Source organism: Gopherus evgoodei, chromosome 1 (assembly GCF_007399415.2).
Source record: "Gopherus evgoodei ecotype Sinaloan lineage chromosome 1, rGopEvg1_v1.p, whole genome shotgun sequence".
NCBI lineage: Eukaryota > Metazoa > Chordata > Testudines > Testudinidae > Gopherus > Gopherus evgoodei.
In genome coordinates, this window is record NC_044322.1 from 271,559,469 (window position 1) to 271,578,637 (window position 19,169).

General features: G+C 41.8%; 1 protein-coding gene across 5 annotated transcripts in view; it reads left to right on the forward strand.

The window, feature by feature from the left end:
* Positions 1-19,169, forward strand: part of TNRC6B (trinucleotide repeat containing adaptor 6B) — a 258,765-nt gene that overhangs the window by 21,344 nt on the left and 218,252 nt on the right. For 4 of the 5 annotated variants that reach the window (XM_030546761.1, XM_030546819.1, XM_030546830.1 and 1 more), the window contains exons 2-3: positions 11,851-11,923; positions 14,384-14,471. In XM_030546761.1, coding sequence (XP_030402621.1) covers positions 14,427-14,471 — 45 coding nt within the window. In that variant the 5' untranslated portion in view covers positions 11,851-11,923; positions 14,384-14,426. Of the gene's footprint in view, positions 1-172; positions 175-11,850; positions 11,924-14,383; positions 14,472-19,169 lie in introns of all 5 variants that reach the window. The other variant, XM_030546768.1, reaches the window with a different exon arrangement.

Below are 19,169 nucleotides of genomic sequence, written 5' to 3' on the forward strand. Positions count from 1 at the left end.
AGCCCCACCCTGCAGTTCTGATTGGGCATGAGGAAGCCGGTGCAGCACGTGGAGACCCCCTCCACCTCTGTGCCTAGGGGCTGCACTGTAGGCTTTTGCTGGCAGGCGGATGCTGGGAGCTGCCCCACAAGGAAGCACCGCCAGCCCCGGGACTTCAAGTGTGTGCGGTGAGCGGTCCCCGATATCAGAACAAAGGGCATCCTGACTGATGTGTGGTCGGGACGTGGGACAAATGTCTTAAAATTGGGACTATCCCGATAATATTGGGATGTCTGGTCACCCTAGATGGGGTCCATCTGCTGTGTTGTGGTGTGAAAATAAATATGAACTGGAAAGGGACCTAGAGCTATGGAGGGCTGAATTAGAAAAAATAAATGGCTTACAAATCAGACAACCAGTCAGAATACATGTGGTGTTTCACTGAGAGGAGCAAGGAGATGCTAGTAAAACTAGATGGCATAGAGTTAAATTGTGTAAAGTGACAAAGATTGTGACATCAAGGGAAAAGTTTTTAATAAAAATGCAATTTTAGCCTTTGCTACTAAAGTGTTGAGTGATGATGAGAATGGGAGTATGGATGCAGATGCTAGGTGCCGCATGTAGAACTCTTAGTGTAAATGGAGGGAGTTGATGGGAATTCTCTGTGATAAGAATATGCCAGGTAGACTAAATCAGTGGTTTTCAATCAGAGGTACACAGAGGTCTTCTGGGGGCATATCAACTCACCTAGATATTTGTCTAGTTTTACAAAAGCTACATAAAAAGCACTAGCAAAGTCAGTACAGACTAAAATGTCGTACAGACAATGGCTTGTTTATACTGCTCTATGTACTATACATTGAAATGCAAATACAATATTTATATTCCAGTTGATTTATTTTATAATTATATGTTAAAATGAGAGAGTCAGCAAATTTTCAGTACCAGTGTAGCTGTGACACTTTTTTGTATTTTTATGTCTGATTTTATAAGCAAATAATTTTTAAGTGAGGTAAAACTTGGGGTATGCAAGACAAATCAGACTCTTTAGTAGTCTGGAAAGGTTGAGAGCCACTAGACTAAAGAACAAAGTGTGTAAGATTATGACTATGTCAGTCATGAAGTATGAGTCAGAATGCTGGCCAGTGAGGGAGGGAGAGAGAACAACTTCTTTACATGTCTGAAATGGGACTGCTTAGGTGGACACTGGGTAAGATGAGAACTGATAGGATATTCAATGAAACTGTATTAGCCAGGATGCAGATAGTCCCCATCATGGAAAAGCTGACTAGCTATTGACTGAGATGGCTATGTCATGTGAGATGATGAGACATAAAATGTGTTGGCCAGAGAGTACAAGAGCTAATAGTCATGGGACAAAGACCATGAGGAAGACCTAGAGAAAGATGGTTCAAGATGCTGAAGGAGGACATGAAGATTGGGGTCCGCTTGGCAGATACACTTGACAAGAATGTTTGAAGATGAAGAACAAGAGCAGTCGACCCTGATTGACAAAATAAAGTGAAGATGGAGAAGCTCACTGCCCATCTGCATTGGAACTCCCAATGTCACTAATGCTAGGAGAACTGAGCTGGTATTAGCAGCAGTGTCAAAAAGCCTTTATATGACTGGAGAGCTAGTGACAGTATGACCTTACAAGAGCCAAGACAGTGAAAGTTGAAAGGGAATGCGACTTTTGGTCAACACTTTTCAGAACTTTGATTTTGTTTACACTTCAGGGACTAATATTATAGAGAGAGGAAGTCTCTGTTAAAGACCTTCAATTAAGGCAATAGCTAATGCTATATATCCGCTAACACTGTCACCACATCCTTCAGCTCCAAGGAGATGAGTTGAAATTATTGATATTTTTGAGGTTAAACAACAAACAGGAAAAATCCTTTTTGGGTCTTCTCTGTGCATCAGAAAGTAGGAAAAGGGCACAAACCCAGATTTTTTTTTTAATTTTTATTTTTTAAAGCTTTGCAGGTCACCTTTAACCTGTTGAGAAGAATGAGAGCAATTCACACTCCTTAGTTATTATTCCAGGCTATCTAAAAGCTCAGGAAGATGGCAATGCATTGGTTTACCCTCAGTTCATAATTCAAGGATATCGTCACAACCATGAGGGCTAGGAACAGTATTTTATTTTATTTTTAATAAAAGGAAAGCTAGTCATGGAGCAAATCTCTGCAGCCAAGGGGTAGATTCCTTGGCAAATTGCTGTTGAATACACACAGACCTGTCCACAGATCAAATTACAATTTTTTCCACCTTAAATTGTTGTAGATCAAGAAGTAATCCTTGATTCCCAGAAAATAGCTACAAAAATGGAATTTAAAAAGCACATTGCCTACTTCTTAATGTGGAATCAGAAAAAAGGGGAATTCTGCTCATGAAATAAGTGTAATATCTGATCTACTGAGGTGTTAGCATTGTACTTTGTTTAGCGAAGAGAGGAGATTAAAGTCCTCAGCAGTGTTTTTCTGCATAATATGAATTGGCAGTACCATGTTAATTTTGGCAGTTGCTGATGTAAATAGCTCCAAGACACATGATCTGAGGGTCAATGTTTTGTGTGTGTGTGGAGTAATGAGACAGTTTTTATGTAGCCTTTTTATTCCTGCTTGGTGCCCTGAGAGAGCTTTCAGTATTACTAACAATATATGTCTGAAGCCCTATCTGTCCTAGAAAATTAGTTTCTATATTGCCGTTGAAAATAGCTTGTTCCCATCTACAGTAGCAGTTAGGTCATTTTCAGTACCAGTTCAGAAAACGTGATTGAGGCTTGGTGGAAGTTCATATTGAACGAAAAACACTGTAATTCAGTTTAAAAAATTAAAACCAAATATTTTTCTAGGCATTTTATACTATGTCAAATTTAAACTTGCCTGCAGAGTGTAGTGGTGGTGATTTGTAGAAATCAATAGAATATTGTTCTTCTCTCTTGGGTGCTGGGAAGAGCAGTGGATTTTAAAATTCCCTCCTCTCTCTTTCTATTTGAAGGGTGGTGCTTCCTTTCCTCCTGGCAGATGGTATGAGACTATGGGAATCCTACTCCTCTGCTGCTAACAAATGAGCAGAGAGGAAGTTCTCTGTATTGAGAGGAGATGAGGGATTCTAACTCTTCTTCTGGCAACTGGCAGGAATACTTTTCCCTCTTCTTCCTTACTCCTTCCCGTCATCAGAAGTTCCATTTCTCTATTCAGCCTTGTGAAAGCCAGACAAAGCAAAGAAACACTTCAGTGACCAGGGGATTGATTCTACAGTAAATTCTGTGTATTTGGAATCATAGCAACAGGTCCTGGATTATAGCTGACAAAACATCAGGTTTCTTGTGTTATCAATTTAAAATCATAGATGAGTTTGAGTCACCTTTGGAATATCCTCATCAGTGAAATGAGATTTTTCTGTGGCTATGTCAGCAGTTGCTTTCTGTGACATATCTTTAGGCAGCCTGAGGCCTATTGAGTATAGAGTATGCTCAGAGTTGCTTTGTTGGAATCATTCCGGCACATGCGTCAGGACTGAGATTCAAACTAAACTCCCTGCTGTCAAGCATTTACCCACTTAGTAGTAAAATATTTGAGCCATGATGGCAGCAAAGACCCCTTTTTTGTGTCCCAATGGAGTGCTCCTAGCCAGAGATTGTTTGTAAGAAAACCACATCCCAGAATGCTTTTAGTTAATGCCAGACGCTGAGAAGAAAACATTTTCAGTTTGACAGCTAGTTCCATGACAAGAATGGTTTATTGCTTCACCATGTTGCTCATTAACTATAAGCTGTAGCCAACCAACAAAACTGAATTAAAAAAACGGCAACCTGTTCAATCATACCTCTACTATAAACTCTGTCTTTTGTATAATGCTTGAACTATTGCAACTGGAACAATTTCACTAAATTGCAGAGAGCTGTTCAGGTTCCCTGTGTTGCTGCTTGTTTTAGAACACTTTGAATTAGAAAGAGATGGTTACATATTTTCATACCAGTTGGGGAGTGTGAGGAAATGTAAAGAAAACTGGTTGCCCTGAACTCTGAATTATTTGAAACAGATTTTGACACTGCCCACCTTTGTGGTGATAATATAATACTGTTTCTTCTTCACCTTAGGATAAATATCAATCATACAATCCAAGAGTCCATTCTCCTCATGAAGGAATATCCCACATTAAGAATTTTTTAGCCTGTAGAGTTTCCTACTCTTTTTGTGTATGTGCGTGCATGTAATTTATTACTCCTGTCCCTGCAGAAGAAACCATTTCTTCTTGCACAGAGAAGTTATACCTTCAGGAGTTCCTGTTGCTGTTGCCCTGAAATCCTCTGTGAAGAATATTCTGTAGTCCAGAAAGAAATACAGCCACATATTGAATTAATCTGTGCTGTTTTCTTTGACGGTTTGTCTAGGAGTGAAGAGGATGAAAGAGGATCTTAGAGGAACCCAGATTTCCCTGTAATCATGTTCTGCTCCTTTCAGTTCTGCAAGCTGAAACCTCACAGGTCCCTGCAGAAGGATTTATGTGAGGTCACTAAAAGGAAGGCACTTGCTGGAAGTGTATTAATCTCTTCATATGTGAATGTAGAGTGCAAGGCCCTATATGAATAAAGTCTAGGGAAAATCTTATTCTTAGCCAACGGGTTGTGCTGTTGTACAGGTCACTTTGCTGCTTCATAGATTTCCTAATCAAGCCAGCTGAACTCTGTCACTTTGTATACTAGAATCCCCAAGAGAGAGTGTTTTCAGATTACATTATAGAGGACACGCAATATTAGTTGATTGGTACAAGACCTAATTTTTTTTTATGTCCACCATGATTTGTTACTGAATGGTTTCTAAATGTTAGTGCTAGTTGACACCCTCTGGATCTGACTTTTTGGTTGTGATTGGATATTGAGAGAATAAGGAACATACTTTTGTCACGGTTCAGGCACATGAATAAAGAGCAGGTGTTTAGGACACTGCTGTATTTCCTGCCTTCCTTTCATTCTGTTAAAGAAGTGACATTTGAGTCTCTTTTGCTTCTTTCTTTCTCTCTTCCTTTCTGAGAAGGAGTCAGTAGCAACCAAGCCCAATTCCAAGGCCAGAGGGGACCACTGTGATCATCTAGTGTGACCAGCTGTATAATGCAGGCCATAGAACTTCCCCAAAATAATTCCTAGAACAGATCTTTTAGAAGAACATTCACTCTTGATTTAATAATTGTCAGTGATGGAAAATCCATCATGAGCCTGGGTAAATTGTTCCGATGGTTAATTACCTTCATTGTGAAATGTTTACCTTATTTCGAGTCTGAATTTGTCTAGCTTCAACTTCCAGCCATTGGATCATGTTGTACTTTTCTCTTCTAGATTATTAAATATTTTTTCCCCATGTAGATACTTATAGACTATAATCAAGTCACCCTTTAACCTTCTCTTTAAGTTAAATAGATTGAGCTCCATGAGTCTATCACTATATAAGGCAGGGGTTCTCAAACTGGGGATTAGGACTCCTTAAGGGGTTGTGAGGTTATTACAGGAGGGGGGGAGGCTGCGAGCTGTCACCATCCACCACAAACCCTGCTTTGCCTCCAGCATTTATAATGGTGTTAAATATATTGTGTTTTTTTAATTTATAAGTGGGAGGGGAGTCACACTCAGAAGCTTGCTATGTGAAAGGGTTCACCAGTACAAAAGTTTGAGAACCACTGATATAAGGCATGTTTTCTAATCCTTTAATCATACTTGTTGCTCTTCTCTGAACCCTTTCCAATTTATAAAATCCTTCTTGAGTCGTGGACACTGCAATTGGACACAGTATTCCAGCAGGGGTCTCACCAGTGTGAAATTCAGAGGTGAAATAACCTCTCTACTAAAACTCGGGATTCCTCTGTTTATGCATCCCAAGATCGCATGAGCTCTTTTGGCCACAGTGTTGCACTTGGTGCTCTTGTTCAGCTGATTATCTGCCATGCTCCCCCAAATCTTTTTCAGAGTCACTGCTTCCCAGGATAGAGTCCATCGTTTAGTAAGTGTGACCTACATTCTGTGTTCCTAGATGTATACATTGACATTTAGCCATATTAAACCACACATTATTTGCTTGTGCCCAGTTTACCAAGTGATCTAGATCACTGTCTCAGTGACCTGTCCATTTCTTGACCACTCCCCAATTTTTGTGTTATCTGCAACCTTTATCAGTGATGATTTTTTGTTTTCTTCAAAGTCATTCATAAAAATGTTAAATAGCATAGGGCCCTTATAGGATCCCACTGGAAACACACCTACTTGATTATGATTCCCCATTTATAATAGCAGCAAAGAATCCTGTGGCACCTTATAGACTAACAGACGTTTTGGAGCATGAGCTTTCGTGGGTGAATACCCACTTCGTCGGATGCATGTAGTGGAAATTTCCAGAGGCAAGTATATATATGTAAGCAAGAAGCAGGCTAGAGATAATGAGGTTAGTTCAATCAGGGAGGATGAGGCCCTTTTCTAGCAGCTGAGGTGTGAAAACCAAGGAGGAGAAACTGGTTTTGTAGTTGGCAAGCCATTCACAGTCTTTGTTTAATCCTGAGCTGATGGTGTCAAATTTGCAGATGAACTGAAGCTCAGCAGTTTCTCTTTGAAGTCTGGTCCTGAAGTTTTTTTGCTGCAGGATGGCCACCTTAAGATCTGCTATTGTGTGACCAGGGAGGTTGAAGTGTTCTCCTACAGGTTTTTGTATATTGCCATTCTTAATATCTGATTTGTGTCCATTTATCCTTTTCCGTAGAGACTGTCCAGTTTGGCCGGTGTACATAGCAGAGGGGCATTGCTGGCATATGATGGTGTATATTACATTGGTGGATGTGCAGGTGAATGAACCGATGATGGTGTGGCTGATCTGGTGGAGATTTTGTAGGTGTTGGTCTCTGTCTGAGGGGTTAGAGCAGTTGCGGTTGTACCTCAGTGCTTGGCTGTAGAAAGTGGATAGTGTGGTGTGCACGGGATGGAAGCTGGAGGCATGAAGGTAGGCATAGCGGTCAGTAGGTTTTCGGTATAGGGTGGTGTTAATGTGACCATCACTTATTTGCACCGTGGTGTCTAGGAAGTGGACCTCCCGTGTAGATTGGTCCAGGCTGAGATTGATGGTGGGGTGGAAACTGTTGAAATCCACTACATGCATTCACCCATGAAAGCTCATGCTCCTAAACTTCTGTTAGTCTAGAAGGTGCCACAGAACTTTGCTGCTTTTACAGATCCAGACTAACACGGCTACCCCTCTGATACTTAACCCCATTTATAATTACATTTTGAGACCTATCAGCTGGCCAGTTTTTAATCCATGTAATGTGTGCCATGGTAATTTTGTATCATTCTGGAATTTTATTGAAAATGTTGTATCGTAACAAGTCAAAGTACATTGCATCAACTATATTACCTATATCAATCAAACTTGCAATCTCATTATTAAAAAAGATACCAAGTTTGCTTGATAGGATCTATTTTCCATACACCGGTGTTGATTTGCATTTATTACATAACCCTCTTTTGATTCTTGATTAATCGAGTCCCGTATCAGCTGTTGCATCATCTTTCTTGGGATTGATGTCAGACTAACAGGCCTATAATTACTCGGATCATTCTGTTTACCCTTTTTAAAACTTGGTACAACCATAGCTTTCTTCCAGTTCTCTGGAACTTATTGAAAGTCAACATTAACAGTCCAGTGAGCTTTTCAGTCAGCTCTTTTAAAACTCTTGGATGCAAGTTATCTGGTTTGCCGATTCAAAAATGTCTAACTTTAGTAGCTTCTGTTTAACATCCTTCAGAGATTCTAGTGGAATGGATACTACTGCTTACCTGGGTAAAATTCCTGCTTATGCAGATGGATCTTTACAGCACCGACTAGAACATTGCTGGCAGAAATGGATGCTTAATCTGAAGGATTGCAACATAAAGGGGGTGTTTTTTGTTTTTTATTCCTAAGTCATGGCTATGGTAGAAACTAAGGCCTTGTCTACACTGCGTTTTTTCTGTGAAAGGCAACATTTATTGACAAAACAGAGGAGGTGTACACACTGCAGTGCCACTTTCGGCAAGGAAACACCTCTGTTTCATTGACAGAAATAAAGCCACCTCAACAAGAGTCATAGGGCTTTTTACGCAAAAGTTTCATCAACAAATTGCCACTGTAGACACTGCACTTGGACTTTTCTTCTGTACCATGATTTCTATGAAGTCCTTCTCAGCAGAATTGCTCTAGGTGGTGGTCTGTCTGATTAATCCAGTCTGCCTTCATTAGGTTTTAGTCTTTTAAATTACTTGGCTGACACTATTGGTCACATTCAGGGCTGTCTCTAGAGACCTATGGTAGCCCTATCAAAACAGGAGGGAGCAAATGAATGTCCAGTCTTCCCTGATTTTCATTCAATGAGAGAGAGTAGATTCACTCTACAGGTCCTCTCGTGCTGTGACTGGTAAAAAGCCAGTGGGGCATGCTGGGCAGATTATGGTGGTGATTAATTCATGCATCCCTGAGGAGAATGCTGCTCGCAACCTATAAGCATGCTGTACCTCAAAACACAATCACTTGACATTGATGACATGGCAATTTAGAGCTTATCTACAAGAACAATTAGTTTGTGGCAAGCTGGGGAGTGAATCTGCCATGCACTAGCCTGCTGTGGACTAATTGTCCATGTGGATTCTACTGCAGGGTCCACATGGATAGTTAATTCGCAGCAGGCTCTTGTGTCCCAGCTTGCCACAAACTAATTGTTTTTCTAGATAAGCCCTTAATATCCAGCCTCTAACCAATATCTTTCGAGGAAGAGCCACTGAAAAGATGGTCTTATGCCAATTCCAGTAGCATCTGATATCCTCCAACTTTGGATCCCAGTCAATCAGGCTTTTAAACCTAGTTCAAACCCTGAAATTGAATTAGTCTTGCTGGTAGGTTGATAATACCATTGGACAGTGAATGGCAGTCAGACATGCATACTGATGCTTTTAGGTTTATTAGTAGCTTTTAATGTTTATCACTGTGTGCTGCTGTCTTGATGATGTTGCTTTGAAGGGGCTCCACAAGTTTATTTCTGAGAAATCCCAGGGAGTGTTGCAGGGTGAGGGCTTTGTTTTCTGAGCGCTTCCAGTACAGTCACTCCAGAAGATTCCGTTCTCACTTGTTCAAAGTGTATGTGAAGTCCCTGGGGTAGACTGCGAGACACGATGTGGATGACTCTCTCATTTCTATGGATCCTTTTCATTTTATGTCCAGATGGAACCATTTCCCTGTTATCTTAATGTCTGGTAGAAACAAGACACTGGATGAAAGTCAGGTGGCTTAGATTTAGTTCAGATACAATGATGGTAATGTTTATTGACAAGGAGAAGCATTGTTAAGAAATAGGAAATACTGTGACCTCTTTCTCAGATGAAGGCCTTTACTCATCTATTGCAGAAGTGTTTCACAGTGTTATACTAGACTCTGCTCTGGTCCTGGGCTCCCAGAGAGTAGCAGTAGTTTGAAACTCCTTTTATACTTGGCTAGCAAAAGTATTATAATAGCTCAGTATGGACTTTGTTAGTAGTTGATTCCTTTGTCATCTCAGTGTTTTAGAACTGGAATGTATTCTGTGTGGGTTTACCCCGAAGACTCCTCCGAAGCTGCAGGGAAGACTGGTGTGAGCATGTTACCCTTATGCTTTGGTATTTGCTCTGGCTGCTAGTTCACGTCTGGGTGAAAACTGGGGTGCTGTCCATTCAACACTTTATCAGTCTTGCAAAACTATCATGAAAGTGTAGTTTCACAGGCACAGAATCTACTTGCACTTTCCATTTGCCTCGGTGATTGATAACAGTGAAAAAAGGATATTTTGCTCACCTACCAAAAAAAAATTTCATCCTAGGCCAGGGGTTCTCAAACTTCATTGCACTGTGACCCCCTTCTGACAACAAAAATTACTACACGACCCCAGGAGAGGGGACTGAAGCCTGAGCCAGCCTGAGTCCCACTGTGCTGGGTGTGAGGGCCAAAGCCAAAGCCTGAGCCTCACCACCTTGGGTGGGGAAGGGGTCAAAACTGAAGCCCAGTGGCTTCAGCCCCAGCCAGGAGGCCTGTAACCTGAGCCCCGCTGCTCAGGGCTGAATCCCTCGGGCTTTGGCTTGAGCCCCGAGCCCCGGCAAGTCTAGCCCAGCCTTGGTGACCCCATTAAAATGTGGTCATGACCGACTTTTTGGGGTCCTGACACACAGTTTGAGAACTGCTGCCCCTGTGCAAATGGACAAGTACAAATTTGTGAGGCCTGCCCTGAATGGTCCCAGTAATTTCAGAGATCATGTCTTCCTTATGTCCTGTTATGATATCAGTTCTTCACAGAACACAATTAGTTATCTCTCCCAAAGGTGGAGTTTGCAGGAACTGGTTGACTTCTGTGACAGCTGGAATATGTTGCTTGAAATGGATCTGAGCTTGCCCTCTTATGCAAAACAGTGTAAGATGCATCTTTGTTCAGGTTTTCCATTAATGTCAGGCTGTGAAATCCCTAACATTGAAACTACTGGCTGGTTCTCCCAGTCAGAGAGAAAGAGAGAGAGAAAAGATTAAATGCTATGGTGGGAGAAGGGAGGAGGTTTTAGAAAGTATGAGTTCTCTAGTTTTTGGAAAATATTGATGGCTCTTGACCTAAAATATGTGACGGGCACCCAGATGCTCTGGTGATGGATGTTATAAATATGTGTAACAATAAATAATCTAGTATTATAGCATCAATATATTTTTAAGGCTGTCTGTTTGTAATCTGCATCTTCACTAATACTTCTGTACTTCAACTCCTATTCTGTGAAAGTCCATTATGGTACTCTGCCATTATGACACATACTTTTTTGTAGCATGCAGTTATTGGTTCAGAAGAGCAACTTGCTTGGGGGCAGAGGAGCATGTTGACAGGGGGGCACAGGAGGTATGAGAAAAGCTTATTCTATTATGAAACAAATAAAATTGAGAATAAAGCTGAAAAGTAGCTCTCACAACCTCCTTTACAGTTATGAGTTTTTACTTGTGCAATTGTTTTTCCTTATAAGTAGGGCCCTACCAAATTCACGGTTCATTTTGTTCAATTTCATGGTGATAGGATTTTAAAAATAACAAATTTAATGATTTTCAGCCATTTAAATCTGAAATTTCATGGTGTTGTAATTGTAAGGATCTTGACCCAAAAAGGAGTTGTGCGGTTATTGCAAGGTTATTGGGGGGGGGGGGGAAGGTGTTGATACTGCTGCCCTTACTTCTGTGCTGCTGCTGGCGGTGACTCTGCCTTCAGAGCTGGGCATCTGGAGAGTGATGGCTGCTGGCCAGGAGCCCAGCTCTGAAGGCAGAGCCACTGCCAGCAGCAGTGCAGAAGTAAAGATGGCCTGGTATGGTATTGTCACCCTTCCTTCTGTACTGCTGGTGGTGGGTTGCTGCCTTCAGAGCTGGGCATTCAGCCAACAGCCCCACTCTTAGGCCGCCCAGCTCTGTAGACAGTGCAGAAGTAAGGGTGGTAATATTGCAACACCCTCCCTAAAATAACCTTGCGACCCTCTTGCAACTCCCTCTTGGGTCAGGATCACCAATTTGAGAAAAGCTAGTCTTCCCTGTGAAATCTGTATAATATAGAGTAAAAGCGCACAAAAGACCAGATTTCACGGTGGGGGAGGGACCAGATTTCACAGTCCGTGATGCGTTTTTCATGGCCGTGAATTTGGTGTAGGGCCCTACTTATAATGCGGATAAACTTAAAAAAAGAAAAAAGAAAAAAAAATCATTGTGCAAGTGAGGGGTTGCTTATCTTCAGAAGGAAGTTTACCTTTCTCTTGTATGTATTTTGATCTAGTGATTATATATAATTTTTCTTTTCTCTTTTCAGGGTTTTGTTTTTGCACTGAATGTAGCCAGGACGGACCCTTGTGGGCTTTAGCAGCCCGAGGAAACTGTCAAAGGTAGAATCATCCAAACACCAACATATACTTGGAATTTTAAGGGGTATAGAGCAGAATTAACCTATGCTAACCTTTAATTGACTGGCATAGCAACTTCCCTTTCTCTTATTTCTTGTGGGTTTGGGTGTAAGATTTTGGTAAATGCTTGATTATTTTAATTCTTGTTGGCTAAAGATATGCATACTGTGGTGGTTTTTGGCAGAGTTCAGTTGCAAAAAGAGTATCAACCTTTTAGAAACAATGAAAACATAGTTTCATCTGATAATTCAGGTATACTTCTTTTTTTTTTTTTTTTTTTTTACTCCTGAGGGAATTCTACACCAAAAAAAAAAATTATGCACAATATTTTAAAATTCTGCAAATTTTATTTGTCAATAAATAAAGTGGAGCTCCAGAATAGCAGTAGGAAGCACAGGCCACTGGCTGCATGGAGGTGGGAGATCACCCTGTAGCGCCCCTTCCCGCTCCCCCTCCCCAGAACATGGACTTAGGGGTGAAGCTGCACCTGACCCTGACACAGCGCAAGGGCCAGGCCTGACCCAGAAACACCTCGGGGCCCTGCCCCTTCAAATCGAGTGCACCAGGTGTGGGCAAGCAAGGTCAGCCCGGCAGGATCGAAGTGTGTAGGGATCCAGGTGTGAGATGAGAGGGTTCTGTGTGGGGCGATCTGGGCAGTTCAGTGGGGGTCTAGGTGCAGGAGGAGATCTGGATGCACAGGGTCTTGTTAGGGGACGGGTTCCGGGTGCAGCAGCAATGGGACTCTGCAGGTGGGGTCCAGGTGAAGGTGGTTGGGGCTCAGCAGGGAGGTCTGGCTGTGGGAAGATGGGGCTCGGTATGTGTGTGTGGAGGGCATACTGGGGTGGTCTGGGTGCTGGAGCAGTGGGGCTTGGTGGGGTGGGGGTTCAGGTGCAGCTGGTTGGGGCTCGGTGGGGTGGGGGTCTGGGTGTGGGGTGGGCAGACAGTGGGAGGCAATCTGGGTGCAGAGGTGGGTGATCAGGCTGAAGAGGGGGTCCGGGTGTGGTGGTGGGGGCTAAGTGGGTGGGGGCTGAGTGCAGGGGGGCTCTGTATTCAGAGTATGATGCTTGGTGTGGGGGGCTTGTTTTGGTGTGGGTATGGAGAGGGGTCCAAGATACACAGAGGTTGGGCAGATTGGGGAACAGCTCCACGTACAGTGAGCACTCACCCTGCAATAGGGGCAGGAAGTGAGTATGTGTGGGGGGAACTTCCCGTAGCTGGGAAGGTTTCTGGTCCCTGCCCTGGGTGCTGCTTGCAGGAGAAGAGTAAGTCCCGTGCTCCCCAGCCTAGCTGGGACTAGCAGCTGAGCCTCGCACAGGGTAGACGCCACCAGCTGCGGTGTCCCCAGCCCTGACTAGTCTTATCCTCCACCCTGCAATTTACCACTTTGCTGCCTGCTCCAGGCTCCTGAAATGATGTGCCTATGCTTCTGGGTAGAGGCGCATCACCATTCTTGTGGTTTCCCTTTGTTTCACCGCCAGAAAGTCATTGTTTCTGTGGGGAAGCAAAGAAATCTGTGGGAGACATGAATTCTGCCTGTGAGAGTGGTGCAGAATTTCCCCAGGAGTAATTTTTATGTTTCCAGGTACTTCTTACAGTTTTTTCAATAACCATCAACTCCATCTTTAAAATGTGGAAATAATTGTCGTCTTTTTCATATATAAAAGAATGTTCTGAATCTCTGCCCTTCAGAACAGTGAAATTGTAGCATTCTGTTACAATATAACAAGTTAGTTCTCCATCCATTTTATTCCCTTAACATGGCACAGGACCCAGGGTTGGGGCTTGAAGCAGAGCTAGGTGGCTCTACCTTGCCACCCCCCACTCCCTTGGGGGTTGGCCTGTGTGCTGCCCCCCCCCTGCTCACACCTGAATGGTCCTCCCTGCCCCCTTAGGGGGACGTGCCCCACAGTTTGGGGACCTCTGCCCTAAGGTAAGAATTTGCAGGTATGGTAGGACCACTGTCAAGCTGACAGTTTTTTGTTTAGCCTAGTAACCAGGGTAATATCACTTTATACTGTATTTGTAAAGCTGGCTTTTGGTATTTATAATTAGATTATTTTCTATTAAGAGATTTGTTGACCTCCAATCTGTGTAATTATTCTTTACTGAGCACACCTTTTTTATGAATGAGGGAATATTATAATGATTATGTAAATTCTCAACCATTTTCTTCTGCTACTTTTTTAAATTTAAAACAAATAGTAATATGGTCCTACTAGACACATTTCTCTCTTTAGAAAGAAAAAATGTCTATGTTCTTGTCCTGAATGCAGTCACTGACTGAGGTCCGAGCTGTTGCATATAGTGTATTATCTGATTAAAGGCCAAGACTTTCAGTATTATTTGTGATGTTATGAGATTCCAGAAAAAATGTTAAACATGGCCAACCCTTCCTTTTATATTTATTTTTAAATGTTTTTTCCTTCCCTTTATTTCTTGTAGGCACTATTTTGCATTTCTGCAGTTTTGCACAGATTCTGTTCCCATGCAAACCGATGAGGGAGAAATACTGGAGGAAGGCAGTCCCCAGGTCAGTGAAGTTTGCTTGAGCAGGAGCTTTCTTGCTGATTCAGGGAACAGACATTGTGAACACTAACTTCTGAATTGATTGTATTTAAAAAGTAGAATTGAACAAGTCTAGTATTACTACAGTATGTATATGATCTCTGCATGCACAGTACAGGAAATGTTGGGGGTGGGGGGGGGAAGAGGAAGCTCTTAAAAGAAACACTGAACTTTTTCATAATTTTATCCCTTTTACTGGAACTGGAAGGCCCAAAGACTTAGTGGTGGGGATTCCCTGGCCCCACTCCAGCCTGATTAAAGCATTAGACAGTTGGGCCCTCAGGTCCTGAAATCACTGTATATGTGTTGCAAGTCAATCCATGTGCTGGTGTTTTGAGTCTTACTTCTTTTACTCGACATCTCACATCTTTGTCTCTATGGGTTTATTCCACAAATGTCACACCCTAGCATGATACCCACCTTGGTAGTAACTGATTCCAGAGATGCATCATTGCATGAGAGGCTGTTCAGTGAGAACTTGAATGTTGCCGGAACAGTAATGCATGTAATTGACCCAGGCAGTTGAATACCTTGCTCGGAAAGGTATTGCTAATTTAGTAAGTTCACTGGGGAGATGTGAAGGGATACAGGATAGTCACTTTTCAAAAATCTGCTTCCTTTAGCCTAAGATGTAATTGTTCCAATTTCACAAATGACCTTGGCTCTTCTGTGTATTGCCATGGTACGCTGACTAACCTACTGCTTCACAGATGTTCAATTGTATTTTACTGTCCTGAAAACTATGGTCTCTCCAGAAAGCTAGTTCAGTATTCACTTTGCTACTAGTATGTGTAAATTGTATTGTATTTCATTTTAAATTTCAACCAAAACCAAATTCATATTAGCTTGTTTGTGCTAGATTTTAGGTATCTTCTCACTAAGTCTGAACAGGACAACCGTATTGAGGATTGGGAAAATCAGTCTAATTTTTTCAGGCTTTATTATTCCACTGAAACACATTCTTACATTTTTTTTCACATATCTGCATACCTTAACAGAATAACAAATTATCTGAGCTATGCATATACCTCAAGGTAATGGTCTTTTAATACAAAGAGAGCTGCTATGGTGAGTCTGTGGAATTTCTTGGAAAATGCTTGGGACAAAGAGCTTTTAAATGGTTTTGGGAGGATGAATTGCTGAACTTCAGAGTTAGTCAATGAAAACCGTAGCAGGTTCCAAACTGTTGTTAGAACAGTGGTGCATGTAATTGACTCAGGCAGATGAATACCTTGCTCAGAGGGATTTTGCTAGTTCAGAAAGTTCGCTGGGGAGATGTAAAGGGAAAAAAGATGGTGAAATCAGCTACTAATTCTAGAAGCTCTCTAGCTTTGTTTGATGAGCACTGTGATTGGTGCTTATTTTTCAGCAAAGTAAAAGAATGTATCTATGGGTTTCATTCTTTTGTGAACACATGAGAAGGTTGACTGGGAAAGAACTGCCTAGTTTGAAAAGTGTCTTTGCCTCTATGAAAGCAAGCTTTTCTTTAGTACAGTTAATTGTGGTGGTGGGGTTGGTAATGACTGCTTCCTTCCTGCTCCCCCAAATATATTTTAAAAGGAAAGTTTGTATTTCTAGAGAGACTCAGGGTAACTGAACAAGTACACTGCTGGCTGAAACAACTGGTTACCATTGCAAGAAATTGGGAGATTTGTTAATGTGCATCTGCAGTCTGATTTTATTATTCAGATAGCTGTACAACACTGGCATATATCAGAAATGGGGCAGGGGGCAAGCATTAGTACATCTAGATCTTCTTCCCATCATACACTGGGCTAGATTGTTTACTAAAATAGATTTTTCTAGTGCTTTTTAAAGGATTGTAGATATGAGCCTTCCTTCCCTCCCATTGGGAGACTTTTTCTTTTTGTGTTTAAACGCCATTCAGTTGATATTTGATTTATATTTTCCTCTTGATTTCAGTCTGCCATCCTCTCAGTTGTACCATCTTGTACATATTAAACTTTTCTTTGGCATTTACAAATATTTGAAAGATAGCTATTTTCTCTGACCCCAATTTTGTATTCTGGGTGAGCCATACATACTGTTTAGTTACACGTGTACAGATGTGAAGGAACGGGATTTTTTAAAATTTACCATAAGAAAAAAATTAAGTTTCCAAGAAAAATAAGTGTATCCTTGTGGAAACAAAGTGGATTATATGGCTTTTGGTTCATTATTGCTTTGGTCTTGTGTCAGGCTCATTCTCCGTGTTCTGGAGAAGTGTCCTCCTTCAGAATCATGGCATTAGAGTATCTATCGTCTACACTTGCTCTGGACTGTCTCTGCCCTCCCTGGCCTCCAAGCATTCAGTAATAAGTAAAGGCTTATATGCAACACTTATGGATACGTGCAGTTCTGAACAATAGATTTGGCTACCTTTTTTTCTTCCCTGCTTTGGTGTGGGGTCTTTGTATCCATATTTTTGAGTCTTTAGAATCCTTTCATTTCCTCCCACTATCCTCAAAGTCCCACATTGCAACCATCATTTTTCTGACTTAAAAAAGAATGTCTTCCGAGTCCATAAATAATGATTTTTAATTTCCAGAGTGGTCACAATCTCCTGGCAAACGCCTTCTCCTGTAGGTTTGGAGAAAGGACTGTGAGTCATGCGTGCAGTGCAGAGCGTATTTCATGCATTGATTCTTTCTTTGAAAGTACAATATTAATGCTGTGTCAAGTAAGGCTACACTGCTGTAGTTCATGGAGCTAACACCCAGTGTACTTTAGACCATTTTTACACCAGTATAACTTTTAATTATTTCAGTGAGGATAATTTTGATTTACCCCACTGTGTGTATGAGATCAGAGTCTGGCCTCACTTGTTTAGTACCCGTTTAAAATATTAATTCACTTCTAGACAAGTTTTTTGTTCTTACTCCTACACAAATGAGATGAAGGTATTGTAGCAAAGCAAGAGGAAGAGTCCAGAGGAAGCTGCAGGGAGTAGGGGACATCTGGAGCTTTTCACACTTGGAGTGATGTCGAAGGAAATTTCAGTTAGTGGGATCAGTGTGTTAATTGGCTGTTTCTGGTATAATGACTAGCAGTGAAGTGGTTAAGTATTGACATTTTATATTACTGTCTGATTCATAGCTGATTCGTTGAGGTAAAGGGAAAATTTATGCTTGTCTGTGCTGTCCCTCGCTACAAGCTCAGGAAAACTCACTGGATCTGTTTAAGCTTAGTTTTTGTTTGAGGTGATTTAGCAGCTATCATGGTGTACATTTTAAAAAAATGAAAGCTTAGATTCTGAAGCGCATACTCAGGACTCTGATGATAGAATGGGTTTACATAAAAAAAAAATTGATTTTTCATGAGCGAGAGAGAAAAATATAGCCTAATGGCATAGTGAGTGAAAAGACTGGAGAAGCTTCTTTCCAATGCATCTTAATTATGACCGGCAGAACCCCCTGCTACTCCAGTCCTGGGCTCCACCTGCAACTCTGCCAGGTTGATGCCTGTGACATCCACTCTTAGTCTAGTCTAGTCTAGTCTAATCTTCAGCGGGTTTCTGAAGCATGGAGACTAGTATAATTACCTCTGTTCCACCCAGTCACTTACAATATGCCTAAGATGACGTGCTAAAAAGAAATAGAAAACTGAACCAGACTGTACGGGACATTTCACACTAGAATACAAAATGTTTCTTGTTATGTCCCACAAAATCCACTGGGCCAGCTCTAAGTAGTTCTTTGTGTATGTGCCAGTGTTGCTCTTGCTGTAGGTGCTCGTGTATGTGAGATAGGATTTTATTTTTTTTAAATAGTAGCAGTGTCTGGGGCTGTGCATATGTCCTGTGTTAGGAATCAATGCCTGCAGCAGAGCCATTCTCTTGGCAATATAAAGGGTACAGCTCGGCTGTAATGGACTGCCTGATTGGCTTTGTTGATTGACTGGTAGGAAGAGAAACATCCTGTGTCTCCTTGAGCTCCCATTTGAGGCCCACAAAAAAATAAAAAAAAAAAACTCAGAAAAATTCTCCCCTGTGCAGTAGGGTAAATTGTCTTGTGCAAATTGCCATAGTGGACTCTAAACCTTTAGGGTTTAAACCTTGCCCTACATATGATGGACTCATTCACCTGGGCAGTACCCTTTATGCCAGGAGGAGAACCACATCCTAGGTATATTTTTCTTATCAAGAACTCATGCATGCAACTAAACCTTCACCTGCTCGAGCAATTGATTTGTGTCACCTCAGATCCAAAGTAGGCATCCACCTCCGAGGAGTCCAAAGGGTTATCCTCAACAAGTGCACCTTTGAGCATACACCATGCCTGGGGTCTAGCAGCAAAAGGAAGGCAGGGAAGAAAACTCCATTCAAATGGACAAAGGTCATATTAATGCTGATCATCCGAACATCAAGGCTATTAACATTGGCCACTGCTGTCTCAACATCCCTGTAGTCGACTACCACTTTTGCACTGGCCTTGGTACCAGCTCCTCCAGCACAAACACCCCAAAACAAAAGTGAAGCCGAAAGAAAGGACTGAGTGGAGATTTAATACGACTCCAAGCATAGAGAGGTATTGCCCCTTAGAAAGAATACCAAGAGATGATCAAGACACCACATAGTATCTTGCTCCCATCTGAGAGCACAAAGATCTTTGGTAAGAGAACTGATTAAATGTTCTACTCCTTAGAGGACTCCATGGCCATCATG